Source organism: Malurus melanocephalus, unplaced genomic scaffold (genome assembly GCF_030028575.1).
Source record: "Malurus melanocephalus ecotype Western Australia unplaced genomic scaffold, MMel_1.1 scaffold_111, whole genome shotgun sequence".
Classification (NCBI taxonomy): Eukaryota; Metazoa; Chordata; class Aves; order Passeriformes; family Maluridae; genus Malurus; species Malurus melanocephalus.
Window position 1 is genome coordinate 144,714 of NW_026623343.1, and position 18,774 is coordinate 163,487.

General features: G+C 39.7%; 1 protein-coding gene across 1 annotated transcript in view; it reads left to right on the forward strand.

Annotated features, from left to right (window-relative positions):
* SLC9A4 (solute carrier family 9 member A4) overlaps nt 1–18,774 on the forward strand; it is a 31,795-nt gene that overhangs the window by 7,644 nt on the left and 5,377 nt on the right. Inside the window, exons 3-9 of the mRNA XM_057369491.1 lie at nt 556–815; nt 3,642–3,859; nt 7,737–7,939; nt 9,079–9,165; nt 10,395–10,465; nt 12,723–12,884; nt 18,510–18,606. Coding sequence (XP_057225474.1) covers nt 556–815; nt 3,642–3,859; nt 7,737–7,939; nt 9,079–9,165; nt 10,395–10,465; nt 12,723–12,884; nt 18,510–18,606 — 1,098 coding nt within the window. The remainder of the gene's footprint in view (nt 1–555; nt 816–3,641; nt 3,860–7,736; nt 7,940–9,078; nt 9,166–10,394; nt 10,466–12,722; nt 12,885–18,509; nt 18,607–18,774) is intronic.

Below are 18,774 nucleotides of genomic sequence, written 5' to 3' on the forward strand. Positions count from 1 at the left end.
ATGTTTCATGGTTTTTATATATCAAATCTTTTGAAAAGCGTATAACATTCCTGAGTTCAACTTCATTCCTAGTGAAGTTTGTCCAGTCTACTGATCCTATAGATAACCTAAATGGGATTTAAGTCAAACATGTGATTTTTAGTCCCTGTCCTGCCCCATCCTGCATTAGAAAGAGAATGTGGAGCGTAGAGCCTGGGCTTTTAAAGGTACCCAGCTGGGCTTTTAACATCTGCTACAAAGAAAAACAATTTTACTTTCAGAAAACAAACAAAAAGCATATTTTTCATTATTTCATTTGCATGTGGTCCCTCAGTAACTTTCTTCTCTTACATCTTCTATTTCTTCTACCCTTCTTAKTTTTGTTTTTCAGTACATTTAACAGACCCTTAATTTTGTAACTTGTTAAGAACCAGCTGAGATTTCAGTTATTACTTTGCTGATTTGTCTAAAGCAATTTCAGGCATACATGTACACACATTGTTTCACCTATGAAATGAGTAAGTGTGCCAGGTTCAGAAAGATGCCTGACTGCTGTATTCTTAYTTTTACATGTAGGTTTTATATAACATCTTCATCGCCTTCACCCAGATGCACCGGTATGAAGAAATTGAGTTCATCGAYGTCTTTGCTGGTTTCGCTCGTTTCTTCGTGGTGGGGYTGGGTGGAGTYGTGTTTGGMRTCGTATTTGGATTTGTCTCAGCATTCATGACTCGATTCACCCACAACGTCTCTTCAATCGAACCCCTGCTGGTCTTCATGTTCAGCTACCTGTCATACTTGTCTGCTGAGACCCTTTACATCTCTGGCATTTTGGCGTGAGTATTCCTTACAGCTTTTGGATGGCCTCTTGGAGGAAGTGGTGTTGTTTTGTGGTGGTTTGCTCAAGGTTGGTACAACACAGGCRTTCTGTCTCTGGCTTAGAGATCTGCAGTGGAGAGCTTTTTGGAGATGTGTAAAATGCAGTGGTAACCAGGAAAAGCAAACCCTCAGTCAGTGTAGGGACAGATGTGCTGTTTAGGAGTGTTGGCAAAAGCACTGCAAACTGTGGGTAAAGTGGCCAGTGCTGCCACCATCTGTCTGCTACCTCTGAGAAGATCAGCAGCAGGAGAGAATGATTTGATCATGGATCAGTTTATCTGTTTATTTCTAAGCAGCATCACCATCAGTGTATAAGAGAGACATAAAGCAATGAGCATGGAAAACATAAAGAACATCCAAGTGCTTGCCTTTYTATGTAGCATTGAATATCAGCTCTATCTGATTTACTGGAATTACATGACATTTAAACTGCATCACGGGAATTGAAACTGGGCAAAACCAGATGAAAGAGAACATCACCTACACATGTATACTCATAGTCATGTATATGAATATTGAAAAACGTATTTTGATGTGGTCAGGATAACTTGATGCTGCTGTAATGCTGGGGATGTGTTCCTCAGTGTATGTGATGGCGTGGGTGCCTGCTGTAGAGAGCAAGCTGACATGTTCTTGACTGCAGTAAATGCAGAGAAGGTGAATATTGTGGGAAGGAAAGAGGAAAGGAGCTGGAAGAGGAAGGAAGGAATAGAGACTGAAGTGAGAGACTTAAGGAGAAAACTGAAGGTGGCAGGTGACTTTCAAGGGTATCACACCAAACAGCCCATCTGGARGGTAAAGCATAAAGATGAGAACCTCATATTGCCAAATGCTCCAGCTGGTGCTGCTGGCTGCTGTAGGCTCAGTGCACAGCTGGAGGGTAGCAGGAGCCTTGCATGGCCTGTAACAGCTCTGAGCTTTCATGATGGCTCTTGGAGGCCCTCATGTTCTGGAAAGGACTTCCCTTTATCAAGGACAAACCAATTTAAACCTAACAAATACAAGCATATGACTGCTGCTGTYCAGACAGGTGGATTTACTCACCTCAACCTGTAAAACTCTGGTTTCACAGAATCACAGAATAGTTTGAATTGGAAAGGACATTCAAAGGCCATCTAGTCCAATACCATTGCAATAAACAGGGACATCTTTAGGTASATCAGGYTGCTCAGAGCCCCATCCAAACTGGCCTTGGATGTTTTCTCAGRTGAGACATCTGCCACCATTCTGGGCAACCTGTTCCAGTGCTTCACCACTCTCACTGTAAAAGTTTTTCCTTAGTCTAAATCTACCTAAATCTTCTAGTTTGAAACCATTATCCCCTGTCATATTGCAGTAGGTGCTACTAAAAATTTTGTCCCCATMTTTCTYATAGGCCTCCTTCAAATGAGCAGAGTTAGACTTACTACATAGTGAACACTAACACCRTATGGACCCTTTCCTATCTGCACTGCCCAAAGTACTGCTTCCCTGCCTGTTCCTTGCACTGGACTGCATAGMTCTTCATTTCTTTCACTTCTTATTTTCATTAGAGTTCTGAAATCATTAGTAATATAAGAATGTTAATATAATTGGGATTTATTATTCTTACTGCTTCATTAAGGAAATTATTGCTTGTTTTAGAGATGGGAACTTACTGTCACCTTTCTGAATTATTGAGGATTCATTCATTTTTCACKTGGATCATGAAAGTCTATTATGTATGTGTATTTGAAAGTCAACAGTATTAATCWTTAATGCCTAATGGCCTTGTCTTGGAGTGTCCTTGGACATGCTAAATGACTCAGCTCTGCCAGGATACCCTTGAGGTTTCTTTAGTGGAAATTAAACGAACAGAAACTAGAGGAAGGTTATTTAATGAACAGTCATCATTCTCTTAATTCACAAGTTTGGAGAAATATCATTACAAGAAACCCCCAAAGACTAAAATCATATCAGTAGAAACTAGATAGATGATGGKATATGTTATTAGCACAGCACTCAATCTGTGTGTTACCTGTGGAAAATGCAGAGGGGAAAAGTGAATCCCCTTCAGTAGGGCTGATCAAAGACTGCTGCTCCATGGGATTGTCCACAGCATCTGTGCTGGGTGGCTGCTGATGCCTCTGWAGCAGGTTCTAGTCTTGATTAACAGTGAAGAAGTGGAAAACATTCCTTTGTTTCTTTAGGTGCATTACCTGCACCTAGGTAACTAAAGGGAGAAGGACACCTCTGTAGAATAATTGAATTTTCTCCTGCTGTACAACAATGGGCTGCTGTGGTTGGAGAGTGCTGAAACTTGCCCTGGCACTGCTGATCTGSCAGCCAGCTGCCAGGGAGCCGTGGGATCTCTGGCCCTGGCATGGTTCTGCCATGATCTGCCACTGCCACCTCAAGGAAGAATGTCATTAAGAGGCAGGTTATGCCTCTCAAACTGATCCTCCTGAAGGCTGGTACAAAACCAACCTGCCTGTTGTTTGAGACAAATATTTGGTGCTTGCTGGCTCTGTGTTAGACATTCAGGATAAAATGGACTTTGAACTGGCATGTGTTACCCTCACTTCCTTGTCAGGAAGGCTGACTAATTTGTTTCCYTCATCCTCTATGTAAAATAGATTCATAAACCTGAATCAAGATGCTTTTCTATCTAAGGAAATAGCTAATGTTACTAAAGAATTAAAATGCTGTTTGACGTGATGAAGGTCAGAATCGGGTGATGGAGAGTACAAGGTAATGATGGTTGATGTTCTTGACTGAAAGAAGAACAGGTTTGTGGCTGATCTCTGATGTTTTGCTTGATACAGGATGACAGCATGTGCAGTGACAATGAAAAAATACGTGGAGGAGAATGTTTCCCAGAATTCTTATACCACAATAAAATATTTCATGAAGATGCTAAGCAGCATCAGTGAGACCCTGATTTTTGTGTTCATGGGAGTGTCTACAGTGGGGAAAAACCACGAATGGAACTGGGCCTTCATTAGCTTCACTCTGCTCTTCTGCCTCATTTGGCGRACACTGAGTAAGTCAGCTTTTGCAGACAACCTTCTTTGCACCTCTGAGAGAAACCCTTTGGTACAAAGTTGTGTTAGAAAAATCTGTGGGGACCAGCACAACTAGCTTGACAAAAATTTACTAGGTCTATGTTAGTGAGAAGCAAATTTCACAAATATAAATGTGGAGAAAAAGGGGAAAAAATCTGAATGCCAGTCTCCAAGCACAGGCTTAATGTTTATGAGAGAATGGAATTTTTTAGGCAAAATTAAAGTATTATCATGATTACATTTAKAGAGATGTTTATATCTTAATTTACTATATGCCCTTGGGTAAGTGGGCCTCGTAATGATTTCACCATGCACTGTCATTAACTTACTAATTAGATAATGCATATTATCACACTTAGGGTGCTATAACACTACAAGTCCTGGGCTGGGAGTGCTGGAGGCATAGGAAAAGAGGGAAGGAGAAAATTAGCACTGCTAGATAAGTGAACAGGAACTTACAACACACGTAGGCCAGCCACACTATGCTACTGCACCTCACAAGTCAACTCTGAAGTTTTGAACTGCTAAGAAACAGTGCCCATATKAAATGACTCCATTTTTACATATTATATATCCCATTCTTGCAAAGGTCTTTACTCTCTGACCTGTGAGACCAGGATTCCTCTAGCATGGGCAGGGCAGTTTATAGATAATRTCAGATGAGTTGTGGGACAGTTTCTCATCTTCTGCTGATGTCCAGGTTGGGTTGAAAACTGAAAAAGCAGAAGCAATAAGAGGGCTGGTGGTTGGTGTTCTGGAGATGATAGCAGTCCTGGTACCCTCCCTGTAAGTGCCTCTTGACCAGTTTACTGCAACTGTGGAAGCAGAGAGGCAACTCTTGGCCATCTTCTGCCTCATCTAGTGGTACTGTCCTGCCAAACATTCCAGATGATATAAGAAAAGAAGTATGGCTTGCTGGGTCAGACTAACCCTCTAGTGGTGTCTTCAACAGAGTGTGCAGGAGATGCTAACCATGAAAGATTTGCAAGCCCTTTCTGAGCTTTGTTCACCTCCTGCTTCTTCAGCATCCACAGTGACTCTGTTAGAGATGTGTGTGCCTGTGCTCTACAGGGGTCTGCTTTGGACTTGTCTATTCTTTTTTTTTAGTCTGAATGCTCTATTCAGCATTCAGGGTTAAGTTACAGCTGCTGCAACAGAAAGTAAACACATTTACTCCTGGAGARGTGATGAATTATGGAACACACTCAACTCAACCACTACTATTTGCCACTTAGGTTTAGTTTAAAATGTGAGTGAATGGTGTTTTTGAAATTAAAGCTKTTTTTGAAGAGGTACACATGAGGGCCAAAAATACAATTATGTAGGCCACCTGCCAGCACCTCCTTCAGCCACCAGCCCCTGTCTATATTCCCTTTAGAGTCAGAGCTGGTGGCTAATGACACCCCTTGGGGCTCAACACAGACACCAGTATGTTTTTGAAATCTTTCTTAATGACCTGGAAGAAGGAATGGAGTGCACACCAAGTGGCTTTGAGCCTGGCAGAAAGCTGCAGGGAGTAGTCAGTATTCTGGATGGTTTCCATTCAAAGAGACCTGRACAGGCTGAAAAATGGATTGACAGAAAGCTCATGAAGTTCAAGAAGAGAGCATACAAGGACTTCCATGTGTACTGGAATAACTTCATACACTGTATAGGCTTGGAGTAGAGTCAGCAGCTCTGCAGGAAAGGCCCTRGTCTGGTAGACAGCAAGTTGAACACAAGGCAGAATTGTGTCCTTGTGGCAAAGAAGCCATCTCTGTCCCAAGCTACATTATCAGGACCGTAGCCAGCAGGCTCAGCAAAATGGTTTCTTCCCCTTTCTTCAGCACTGGTGGATATATCTGCTGTCTGCAGGGTGCTGTCCCCAGTTCTGGGCTCCCCACGACATGAAGAATGGGATGATTCTGGATCAAGTGAAATAGAGGTCACCAAACTGGTCAGAGGCTGGAGAACACGATGTGCAAGGAATTGCTGAGAGTGCTGAGTCTGCAGCCCAGGGAAGATCTGGCACGAGAGAGAACTTACTACTTTCTGCAAATACCCAATCAGAGGAGAGGAAAGAGAGAAGATGGATCCAGACACTTCTCAGAGTTGGATGGCAATAGGGCCAGAGGGAACAGACACAACTGGGAACATGGGAAATTCTGATTAGACAGTAGGAACCTGTGTCTTAATATGAGAATTCCCCACTGTTGTAACAGAGGCCCAGCTTCGGTTCTTAAAGGCCATCAAGATTTGATTGAAGCTTTGAGCAACCTGATCAGCYCTGCTTTGATTATGGACTTGAACTAGATGGAAATACAAAGGCCTTTTCTAGCAGCAGTGATTTGGGACCAGATAAGTACTGGCTTCAAGCACCTGAGATTAAAGTCCTATTTTTTAAAGTCCTATTTTTAAGTGGCTTATCCTGCAGTCAAAAAGAATACCAAAGAARGAAGAAGATGATGGTTTGACCCTCAAAGCCATTACACATTTCAAGGCTTTTGACTTTTAAGTCTGGGAGCCCTGGAGGAAGATACTGAAGAGGGGAAATTGAAAACAGGGGAAACCTGTAAACTTAAAATACATGCATCTSAACAACTTTATTATATAGGGAAGACACAAATACTCAGCAGCAGAGGTGACATGATTCCTCTGGGTTGACAGCAAAAAGAAAGCAATTTTCTTGCTACTTCTGGACCAAGCATGATCTCTAAATTTTTAAGGGCTTCCTTTGAAACATCCTTCCAATCAAGACAGAAACAATGCTGATATAAAAGCTGTTTGCCAGCCACATGTCCATCCTACTCTCAGACACCAAGGGGAGTGCTAGAGCTATCCAGAGGAAYGCCAAAATATTTTCTGCTAAATTTTTGTGTTAAAATGATTGCAGTTTTTTTCTCTGAAGCTTGAATAAAATAAAGAGAATTGGCCTGAGTGTGATACCTCACATAYGCAGTTTCAGTCTGAGTACCTGATGTCTAACATAGCTATAAGTAGCCAAAAAAGGTCTTGCATGAAGTGATATCCAGCCAYCTACATAACAGTATACTGCTACTGGCTCTGCCTCTAATAATCTGAGTTTATCAGTAACAGCTCTGTAAAATAACACCAGTAATTACYAGCATTTGCCAGCTTTTACATCAGCAATTTTACAGTTTCCTCATAAAACACAGGACATGTTTTTCTTATGGGAAATGAAGAAGAATGAGAGTAAATGAAGCAAATTGCTAGAAGTACTCTGTAAAGAAAAGCTGTTCTCCTTACTAAGCCACAGACTGTCTTATTAATTTAAAATTTTATTAAAAGCAAAATGAAATTTGAGAAATAAACAAGGAATTAGAAGCACAATAAGCCTGAGGATTAAAATTTAAAATGCTATTACTCTTTGCCTTTCAGTGAACCTGTCTGCAGGACTTGTTGGTAAAGCACTGTTCAAAAGCTTTAGGAAGATACTGAGCAGAAAGCAGGAAACATTGCAAGGGAAAGCACAGGAAAAAATCTCATCCAGTCATTTTTCTTGCATCCAGAGCACTTGCAAAAAATGATGCAGCTTAAATATAGGAAGTAAATATTTTCCAGTAAATATAAATAATCGCTCTTTTAAACTGCTTTAATAAATTTAACTCCTGAAGTTATTTAACTCCTGAAGCAGTTAGGAACCACAGAATTTTATCAGAAATATTTCACGCAAGCCAAGTTCAGCAGTCAGTCAGAGAGAAGCTACAAGAAACCAAAACTGAAAAAAACATGTCATGTCAACAGTTCCCCAAGCCAATACACTGTTTTGTTTTTAATATTTTATATTAAATATTTAATATTTAATATATTTTTTCTCCTTGATTAGTAATAGCTGTGGTTTCTTTCACTTCCTAGGTGTATTTGCTCTCTTCTACGTCAGTAACAAGTTCCGAACATATCCCTTYACCTTCAAAGACCAACTCATCATTTCTTACAGTGGCCTCCGAGGAGCCAGCAGCTTCTCTCTTGCATTCTTGCTTCCAGTGAATCTCTTCCCCAGAAAAAACTTATTTATCACTGCGACTCTTGTGGTTATATATTTCACTGTGTTCATCCAAGTAAGTGTGTCTCTTAGTGGATAGATTTCATGTAATAGAGATGACTGAAAGCTTCATACTGAAAATTGCACTGAGTTTACTCTTAGGCTGKGACAAGGTATTGCATTTTAGGGCCAGATTTAGCACTGCACTGTRTAATTAGCCTTTTTAGACCTTTTAGGTATTATAAAAATTATAAAAATTTTGTATTGAAAACATGTATCTTCTAAAATATTCAGGGGAGAGGGGAYATGGTGTCCAAAATTGCTTATGTTAGTTCCATATACATTTCCTGGTGCTTCCAATTTAAGAAGCATTTTAACTTTACATTTCAGCACTGAATCATTCCTTGTAAGTGACATATCTCAAACTGACCAGAAAACAATATTGTTCTATGATGGATTTTCAATTTAATACCTTTATCTACATCTGTCTTGGAGATCAAATACAAATATTTTGAAATCCTTTGTAAAGCAATGTTTAAAAAAGTTAAAGTGTGTAAGTCACATTTGAAAGTATAGGTGTCTGCTTTACATGTTTGGATTATTCCACCTGCCACACAGAATAACAGAAACTTCTAGAGAACTTGCACCCCATATTTTGTATTTTCCAATAGCAAGATCTCAGATCCTCTAAGGTTCCAATGGGGCACTATGCACTTGTGATAAGTAAAGCACTTAGGTTCCAGCAGAATGTTTCAGAAAAAAACAATTTGGTTCTATTTCCCCTTTTAATATGGTTTTCTGTGGCAGTGCAGTAAAGAAATAGGAACAATTTAAACCCGTTGCTAAGTGGAAAAACCCCTAAAATGTTTGATTCTGAAAATATTGAAGTAAATGGTTTCAAGATTGCAAGACCTCACAAAGATAATATTTTCCTTCAAATGAGTCCTGTTTTGAAGATGATTGGCAATGAATCAGTTACTTTACATAATTAGAATGCTCCAGTAAATATAATCTTGCTTTAAAAAAAAACCCTGGAATAAGATTTTTATAAAATGTTTTGATTTTTAATTCTCTTCTGTAGCTCTCCATAAAAATAATAATTAATTTTGGTGTTAAAACACAGCTTATCAAGTTGATTAAAATTAACCCCTTTTGCTTTCTTTCTATGTTTGTCTAAAAGGTAATTAACAATTCAACTCATTATTCCAAATGCAGGGAATCACAATTGGACCATTGGTCAGATACCTGGATGTCAAAAAGACRAACAAAAAGGAATCTATCAATGAAGAAATTAATGTACGAGTAAGTTTTTGAAATCAGTAGCTGGGACCCCAAAAAGAAGAGAATGAGTATTCCAAAAGAGCTGGACAGAGAGAGGCACTTGGAAGACTGGCATTCAATGGAKTTGGACACTCAATGCTTTCAAGAATATATGGAGGAAACCTTAGGAATAATTTTCTAAAATATTAMATCTGATTTACATCCCTATTTAATATCATGTTATAATATCATTTCACAAGTGCCATCGTGTAGTAGGTATTGGTACYGTGACCGTGGGAGGAGAGAAACAGAAAGATAATATTTACAAAATGCACTCAGCATCCTTCTAACTGGATTTGTCAGACACATTTTTTTCCATCTTTTGACTGGTTCTAGGCACACTGAAAACTTAAAAGTCTTTAATCAAGATTTATTGAACTGAGTTGAACCACTGGAGTGCAAATTTAGTTACAAGTTATTCTGAGTAGTGATTTTTTCTCCTCTCAAAYACTTACTTCAGTTCTCAAATTACTATTATATAAAAAAAAAAAACAGAAAGTTGCTCAATCTACTGAAAAATGTTGTACAAAAGGTATGTACATCCTTTCATTTTCACAGTAAGGAATACATTTGAAATTAACAGAAACACTGTGCCTTAAAATGAAGCACATGCAGAGGCCTTAGCAGAATTAGCTAATTTCAACTGATTCTGAAATTAAAGTGAATTTAATTCTTACTGTTTGAACCTTTACACTTAACCTTGAATAGAACTTGCATTTAAAAGCAGCCTTATGACARTATGTCTGTAAGAATTGGCCTTTTCCTGTCTCTGTAATGCTAGAAATGCACAAAAAGTGATTGAAAGACATAGTGGTTGTAAGTGGCCAGTTTCATGTCATTCTTCATGTGAAAATTTTCAAGAGAATTTACCAGACAAGGTGAAGGTGTTGATACCTGTGCCTCTCCCAGGAAGGTCACACATAAGGAGGGAAAGCTTGGTTGACAGCATCAAGAATTTATTTTTTTGCGTCTGGTAGACAAAAAAGGACCAGACAATTTTTTGCCTCCATCAAAATGCTGCCACTGTGGCCAAGCTGCCACAATGGCATCTTTGCCTTGATTTTTACAGAAATGTAGGTGCTTTCAGAATGAATTTACATGCTCAATTAAAAAAACAAAAAATCTCAAAATCATGTCAACAAGTGAGTATTTGTGGTAACATGCTTTTTTTAAAATGACCACTTAGAATTTTTCCACCTTTTTTCCTATAGTTGATGGATCACTTGAAGGCTGGTGTTGAAGACATATGTGGACACTGGAGTCATTATCAGCTGAGAGATAAGTAAATATCTCTTATTGCAGTCTAATATAATAAAATAACCTATCTATCATGTAAAATACAGTAGGTAAATAGAACAGGAAATCAAAGTGCTGGGGTCATGTGCAATATCTCTTTTTGAAAAGTGAACTCCTGAGTGTTCATTAACTCTTGGGASTGCAGTGCTCATACACTGCCTGGTAAATTGGTTCTGCACAAGCAGAAAATAAGCCTTTAGAAAGAAAAATATAGAAGGGAACTCATACTGCAGACATCAGCYCTTGCACATAGCTTTGGTATACATCTAAGAGCCTGAGCAATGCTTCTTTAACTCTGTATTTAGAATGTGAGCTACTTAAGGTGTCAGTGCTTCACTGACTTTTGCTGTGAGCCTCCACAGCAAGGAAGATCCCTTGATGGTGARTAGAGATTCAGTAAAAAAAAAACTAACAACAAAAACCAGGTATTTGCATTCAGCAATATCTAAAATAAGAGTACTGAAGGGAATGTTTGAATTTAAATATCCTGTGGCAAAAMCAGATACAATCAGGCTAGTCTTTACTCAGAAATGCAGGGCCTGCATTGTCTCTTCCATAAGCAGGATGAGGTGGTTTTGTGAAGCTTTGTGGCTCTTCCCAGCACTGCCAGAAGAGATGGATCTGCTGCTCCCTTTACCTTTTCCCTAGGGGAGCCCTGTGTACATGTTGGGGAAGTAGGGAAAAAACTAATCTTTATTTTCCCCAGACATCTCACTATGATGCTGTGGGCTAAAAGTTTCTCTAATTATTCTACCTATGCCTAATTATCCTACCTATGCCTAGTCTGTGCTGGAATCCCACCTGAGCTTTCAGTATTGGAATCCAGTAATCYAGCCAAGGATATTTGCTGGGACATGTGGCAACTCCTTTCAGGACTGGGTTTCTCCCTATGGAAACCAAGGAATTAAGAGTGGAAAKATGGTGACTGGTTTGCATCCAGTTCTTGGCCCAGTGGAGAATAATGATACTCCAGAAATACAAAATACAATACCCAGAAACTCAAATGTCTTCTTGGCTCTGACAGTACACAGATAACTTTAGAACATCCATCTGCTGGGACATCTCCACTGTCTGTGCAGTCAATAAACTGAACAAATCCCTGCTGGAGCAGCAAATCCAATTGAAATAGCTGCATTTACACATATCTCTGAGYAATTGTCTCACATCTACCTGATAGCTCTGAAAAGAGAATTTTGCCCACACTAGACACAAATGCAGTGTTTTGGTTCATGAACAGATTCAAACAACACACAATGTCTGAAGATATTTAATGTAAGAAGATTGTAATAAAACGTATTCCTAAACTTTTCTATGTAACTTTGAAGGTTTGAATCAAACTTACCTAAGCAATGACARTCCAGGAGGCTTTCTGTTACACAGAAAAACATGAAGAGCTCTAATCTCAGTTTGTGTACCTGCCTCTGCTGTGAATGAATAAAAAATAGCCTTTGGTAAGGAAAAAAATATACAAATTCTGTAGTGCTTTTCCCAGCTTTGTGGAGCACCTTACCTTGCTGTGGTAAACTGTTCCTTTGAAAGAAACAGAACTGTTGCTCTGCTGAAGATCTACTGTTTTTCTGCTAAATGTCTGCCTGAAAGCACGTACCTGTTCCAAGGCCCACGCACACATTCACATTCAAATTGTGCCACACATTAGCGATGTTTTACAATCTGCAGCATGCAAGCACACAGTATTTTGGGGTCCTTTCAATTTCTCTGTTATTCAGAATACAAAGAAATGTATTTTCTCTGCTCTAATTGTCAGGATTCAAAATTATCAGCAACGTAATGGGCCCTAACTACTGTAACTGCTGGGCCACTTAGAGCCTCATTGGTGGCTGTCTGAATAGGAAAGGATTACTGTAAGAGCAGCTGCTGCTGTTATGCCCTACTATAATGCAACATTTGTACAAAAGCGTGGAGACTGGCCATATTCTTTTCTGACAAATGTGGCAGTGTAATATGCAAACATACACGCAGCCCTCCTTTTTGCTCTGATTGCAGCTTGTTTCTTTCTTTTGTCTAGCGGGCTCTGCAATCTCTGTGGACCAGCAGACTATGCCAAATATCCCCCTAAAGGTCTCTGCTCACCAGGCCTTCAGGAGTCCACAGGTGCCTCTAATTTCAATTCAGTTTCCACCACTGAATTGTAGATGTGTGCATTTGAATGAAGATCAGCTTGTACTACACAAATGAAAACATATTTCCTTTTTTATACTATGATTTTGGCACCTCTTTTGCAGATTTAAGAAGTTTGACAATAAGTACTTGAAGAAAATTTTGATTCGGGAACACCAGCCCAAATCCAGCCTTGTGTCATTRTACAAAAAGATGGAGATAAAACTGGCCATCGAGATGGCTGAGAGTGGCATGAAAATCTCAAAATCATCCACTACTTCTTCACAGTGAGTACCAACCTCCTGGCCCTTTGCAGAGTAGGGATGGGAAGGAATGGGACAAAAATGAGTAAGTACCCAAAATATTCCATTACTTCAGTTGAAATGTAAGAAAATAAAAGACAGTTATAAAAAGAGAAGTTTCAATTTAGTGTTCATCATATTTGCACTTTGCTAAGAAAGTGAAAATTAAAACCGTGGACATTTTCTCTGTTTCTTTTCAATGATGGGCAGTCCCAAAGAGGGATMTTGAGTCAGGTACAGAAGCCACTCTGGTTGTTTTAAATCACAGTAGTGACTCCAGTACTTATCACTTACCTGGCCAGTGGGTTTTGTTAATCTCTGCCAGGTGCTGAGGAAAGTGCAGGATGGCTCAGTAAACTGGCCCTGACTCCAATATCCCAATCATGAATTTTTGCTGAGAACAAATATCTTTGTAGCATTTGCAATTTTTGCTTCTCCAGTTTGCAATCCCTCAAACCATCTTGCCATATTTCRGTGTTGCCAAAACAGACAAATTTGTCCAATGAAACATTGAGAGCAGCCTGCCAAGAAGGACTTGAAGATAGTTGTGGTTGAAGTGTGGACATGAGCTGGCAATRTGYGCTTGCAGCCCAAAAAGACAACCATAACCTGTATCAAAARYARCATGRTCAGAAGGYTGAGGGAGGGGATTSTCYCCCTTACTCTASCCTTGTAAGAMCCTATAATGCTGTGTCCAGCTCTGGGGTCTTCAGTACAGGAAAGACATGGACCTGTGGGAGCAGRTCCAGAGGAGTGCCRYGAAGATGATCTGAAGGCTTCTCCTACGAGACAAAGCTGAGAGAGTTTGAGCTGTTAAACCCAAAGAAGGCTCTCAGAACACTTGACTGCAACTTTTCAGTACTTAAAGAAGGCTAACAAAAGAGATGGGGACAGAATTTTCAGTAGGCTTTGTAGCAGTAGGACAAGGAGAAGSTAGGTTCAGATCAGACACAAGAAYGTTTTTATGACGCAGTGGTGAAACCCTGGAACAGATTGCTCCGGGACGTGGCAGATGCCTCATCCCTGGAAATATTCAGGGTTGGGTGTAATGGGGCTCTGAAACATCTGACGGAGCTGAAGATGTCCCTGCTCATTKTGGGGTTTTTGGAACCAGATGWAAACCATTCYRTGATTCTATGAAACMRTAAYRCAGCTTGGCATCRGGCAGCTCAGACCAGGGGACAAAACTGGTGGGATCTCCAGAGCCACCACGGAGGGAATTACCCTCTAGGAGAAAAGTCTGCATAAACCTTCCCTCCTGCATACTGCAATTGATATGCATGTATTTATCCTCACCTTGCAAGAGGCTGTSCAGAGCACAGGTATTTCTGAAGGCACTTGCCTCCATAAATTTTCCCGGGCTCTTGCTGACCACTGTTGCTCTATTGTTTCCTCTTTCCTGTTGCATCCTTGAACCATTCTCCATTTTGCTGCAGCCTCTGGTAAGGCCCAGAATATTTTATTTTTTGAATGATGATCTCTACCAATAACAGAAAATCCAAATACTAACTGGATGTTAAATTAAAATCTTTCTTGAAACTTTGACTGAGTCATGTCAAGATCAATCTGTTTTCTGGTGCTGCTATCAGCATGCAGTGTAAGACTGCCCTTTTATYTAAATTTTTATTTGGTGAATGGATGATATTAWAAAAGACTGCATGTATTTCAGCCTMMTTTCTATCTGCTGTAATSCCTTAACTGTTCTAAGCCAAGAGAAAATGTGCAAGGTTGTTAGACAATCCAGAACAATCAAATTACATACCTCTTCTTTTCCTGAGGGAGAAAGAAAATAAGACAAATTGATACAGCAGAGTTCAGAAATTCTTTCCTGAGCTGAAAATTTAGATTGAAAAATATTCCATAATAAACAGCAGATACGATGGATTAATTTTTCGATCTCTGCTATGGCTATAATTGAATTTCACTGTGCATCATACTCTGATGAGAAAGCCTTTTTAAAAATGAAGTGTCAACTTCAAAAAAACAGCCTGTGGCTCAAAACGATTCTGATCTTGCAGGCTGCGAGAGTGTTTTAGGAAAAGGCACATTTCCCCACCTCTGTTCATTGATAAGTGTCTGCTTTTGAGCACTGCAGGAGACAGGATATTGAGCTAGTTGTTAGATCTTTGGTTTTATCCAGTACAGCAGTTCTGCTATTGCCCTGAGCAATTAAATGAACCGGTGTAAAAGGTTTGTAAGTGTATTTATAAATTGATTGCTATCATTGAGACAGCTTGTACCTAAAGTCCCTGTCTTCAGTGAAGATACAAAAGTCTGTCCATGAATAAGAGAAGATTTGAAATAAAATTCCAATGTATGGCATGTAAAGCATTACTAGAAGTGYCAGAGTAGTGAGAAAAGTCTAAACCACACTTCTCATCAGTTTTGCAGCCTTTATGCACATAAGATTTGCTTTATAAGAATTAAAGCAGATCTCCAATGCTGTGAATTAGCAGAATTGCATTCATGCTGGTGTGATTTCTGCAGGTGGAGTGGATGTCCAATTTACAGTAAGTATTTCTAGTGCAAAGTGAAAAAATCTGCCCATGGATTGTGCAACAAAGAATCCACATTTGAATGAAAGCAGAACATTTGGTTATTATGTTTTGGAGAATATAGGCCTTATGAATAAGATGGCAAGAGCAGAGTTTAGGAGATATTATCAAAACTGTGGGTTTATGGCTGTTTTTTGTAGGAAATATGACCATTAGAGAGAAATATGGTCTGATGCTGAGCTTACTTAATGTTGACTACATATTGGTGCAATATTGGCTTTGGTAAATGTCAGTATATATCAATAGAGTACAGATCAGAACCAARCATTGTGTTGTCGTTTGTGGTCGTATAGTTCTGAGAGAGCTGTGCCCAATAATTGTATTCCTTCACAGGACCAATGAAGATTAATGGAGATTTTACAAAGCTCAAAACTTTAGATATCATATATAAAAAAAATTACAGAGTTTGTGGAAGTATCAATGTTTCAAGTACCTATATATCAAGTATCAGCTCTCTCCATATCTAAAGAAGAAAGAAATACTGTCATGGCTGTTATTATAGAGAAACAGTTTTCAGGGCATATTATAATATCTCTTTTTTCTTCACAAATATATATTCTTTGTTGTTCTTCATTGTAACATGTTRGAAGATTCAATAAGAACAAAGAAATTGTTTCAGTAAGGATTACTTTATGGGTTYGGTAACATACCAAGCATGTTTGAGGGTTTTTGATATATCTATTCCTTATTACCATATATATGCATTGTTATCAGTTGGGTAGGTTCATATCCAATCCCATGAAAAGAATTATTTTTTTTATTATTTGTCCTCCAGAACAATGTGGATTATCTTCATGCTGTTCATTCTCTTGCTACCTTCAACTGAAACACTAGGAATTTTATCTATTCTATTTGATTCACTCTAAGATCAAAATAATAAGCTTTTAAATTACTTAGAACTGGCTACTTCTGTGCTGGCATGTGCAGAAGGTCAGGAATGCTGCTGGAAAAGTAAAGAGATAATCTGATAATCCCCAGTGGAGTCAAGCTTTCCCTTGTTAGATGCTTTCCCCGATTTATTCCCAATCATAAGGTGTAAAGACCCTGTGGACACATTCAGTGAAGGACAAAGCAGGGAGGCAGCTGCTCCCTGTGCTGTCAAAACCACCTGTAGCAACCACTCAGTTTTGATTTGCATTGCACAAATGAGCCAAGCCTGCATTTTAGAGATCAAATATTGCTGACCAAGGTCCCCAGGATCTGTGCTTGTGTGCATTTCCCCAGGAGCACTTAGGGTCTCCCTGTTGTCCAAAGGGACATCAGACAGGGGCTGCTGACAGCAGGGACTCTGGGTTCCTTGCTGGGGAAGGCAGCACATGTGGGCTGTGCCCCAGTCTCAGATGCAGCACACCCAGTATGGCATTACACCCAAGCCTGGAAACTTGGTGGCATCCCTGGATCCTCTCAGTGTTCTCTCAGAACTGAAAGAAAGTGAAAAAGGATCCAACCAGCCAATGCACCCACCCAGCCAGCCTGGAACTGGGCAGGGATGAAGTGTTCTGTAGTGTTTCTGTAGTTTCTGTAGTGTTAAATAACTAACTTTGTTGTTACTACARTTGTTGAGAATTGATGAATATCAATTGAACACATGTTGGAAAGGATTTATATGAGACAAGATTTCTGATCAAATCCAGAAAAGCAAATCCTTTTCTGTCACACTTATGCACCAGTGGCAGACTCACGGGTCTCTCATGTTTCAGTGAGGTCCTTAACCTGTTGCTTATCCCAGTCCTATCTCTAATACTACAGTTAAACCTGCTGTTAATATCTCTTTTTGTTTTTATTCCACAAAAAAAAAAAAAAAAAAGTCAAGTCTCAGTTTTAGTCTGATGGCAGAATGAAAACACATTTGAAAACCTTGAAATATATAAAGAATTAATTCTTATATTCCAGGGGCTTTGGACAGGGCCAGGACACCAGTGATCACTGTCTGCTTGATGGTGACAGRCAATAAAATATAGAATCCAGGCAGTTCATGTTGGTCCTACAAGTTTTTTGAGATGTCCATGTTAGATTATAGAACAAAACAGTGGTAATATTGTTAAACTAGATGTAACTGCAAACTCCAAATCTCAGTTTAGCTTGGATCCATCTTCCTTTGCCATTAAAAGTTTTTAATTTATTTTAGAGGAAGTATGAGATAGATGCACACAAACTTTGACAATACTGTACATTGATCATCACTGATTTTTCAATTGCACAGTTTACAGACAGCACTTTAAGGATATCACTTAACTGAAAACTCTTGTGATCACTTTTTTTGAAAGAGGCAAGAAAGCAAAATGGAGAAAGGAGAAAGTCAGAAACAGTGAGATGAACTCAGACTGATTCATCCTGGATGATCACTATCTATTTTCCTTTCTTTTCTTGGGAATTTGTCTGAACACTAAYTCTCACAGAGATTGATTTAGTGAAACCCGATAACATTTCACAGCAGCTCTCCTTGGCTCTTTTGCTGATGAAAAAGCCAGGCAGCTACAAGTGACTGTGGGCTTGTCAAAGTTTTTTAAAAACACTAAGATGACTATCTTTTAAGTGGTTCTTTCATTTCAAATGGATAAACAGGTTCAGTAGCAAGGAAACTCTATATGTGCTCCTCACCACAGGGCAGGGCTCTCAGACTCCACAACTGGCATACTTTTTAGTTCTTAAGGAGTTTTTTCACTTTCTCAGAGGAGTAAAAAGCAAGGCCCAGGCTGCTCGACCATGCTGAGGTCTTTATTCAGACAGAGGAGGAACCTTACAGTGCTTTCCTGAGCTGGCTGTGGCCTAATCTAACCCTTAAACAGGAACGTTCTTTTGGAGGTTTGAGAAAGGAGAGTTTCTGCTGCCAGCTATATGAGTGCTTAGGGCCCAATTTGACTACCCCCTACATGGAAAAAAACYCACAAAATAGCAAAATTTGACCTTTTTTATTCATCTTTGGATGATTTCCTTGTGTTGCTGGTCACTGAAAGTCCCTTCATAGCCTTCTGTTCTAGCATTGCATTATTCCATGGGATTAGTATTTAACCAGCTCATTAATATCATATTCAATATCCCCTTTTATTTGCAGGAGCGGCAGGAAGCAGCGTGCGCACCGGCTGTCCCCCGCAGAGGTGGAGTCCATGAGAGATGTGCTGGCACACAACCTGTACCGAGTGCGACAAAGGGTGTGTGAGCCCGCGGCTGTCGCTCTGTGTTTACTCACCCGCAGCCTTGTTTGCCTTCCCTTCCAGGGAGAGCTGGGAGCCTGCAGCCGCCCCAGCCGAGGGCAGCGAGGGGAGAACCGCGGGCTCGGGCACTCATTCGGGGGGATAAATGAAAGCTGCCTTGGCTTT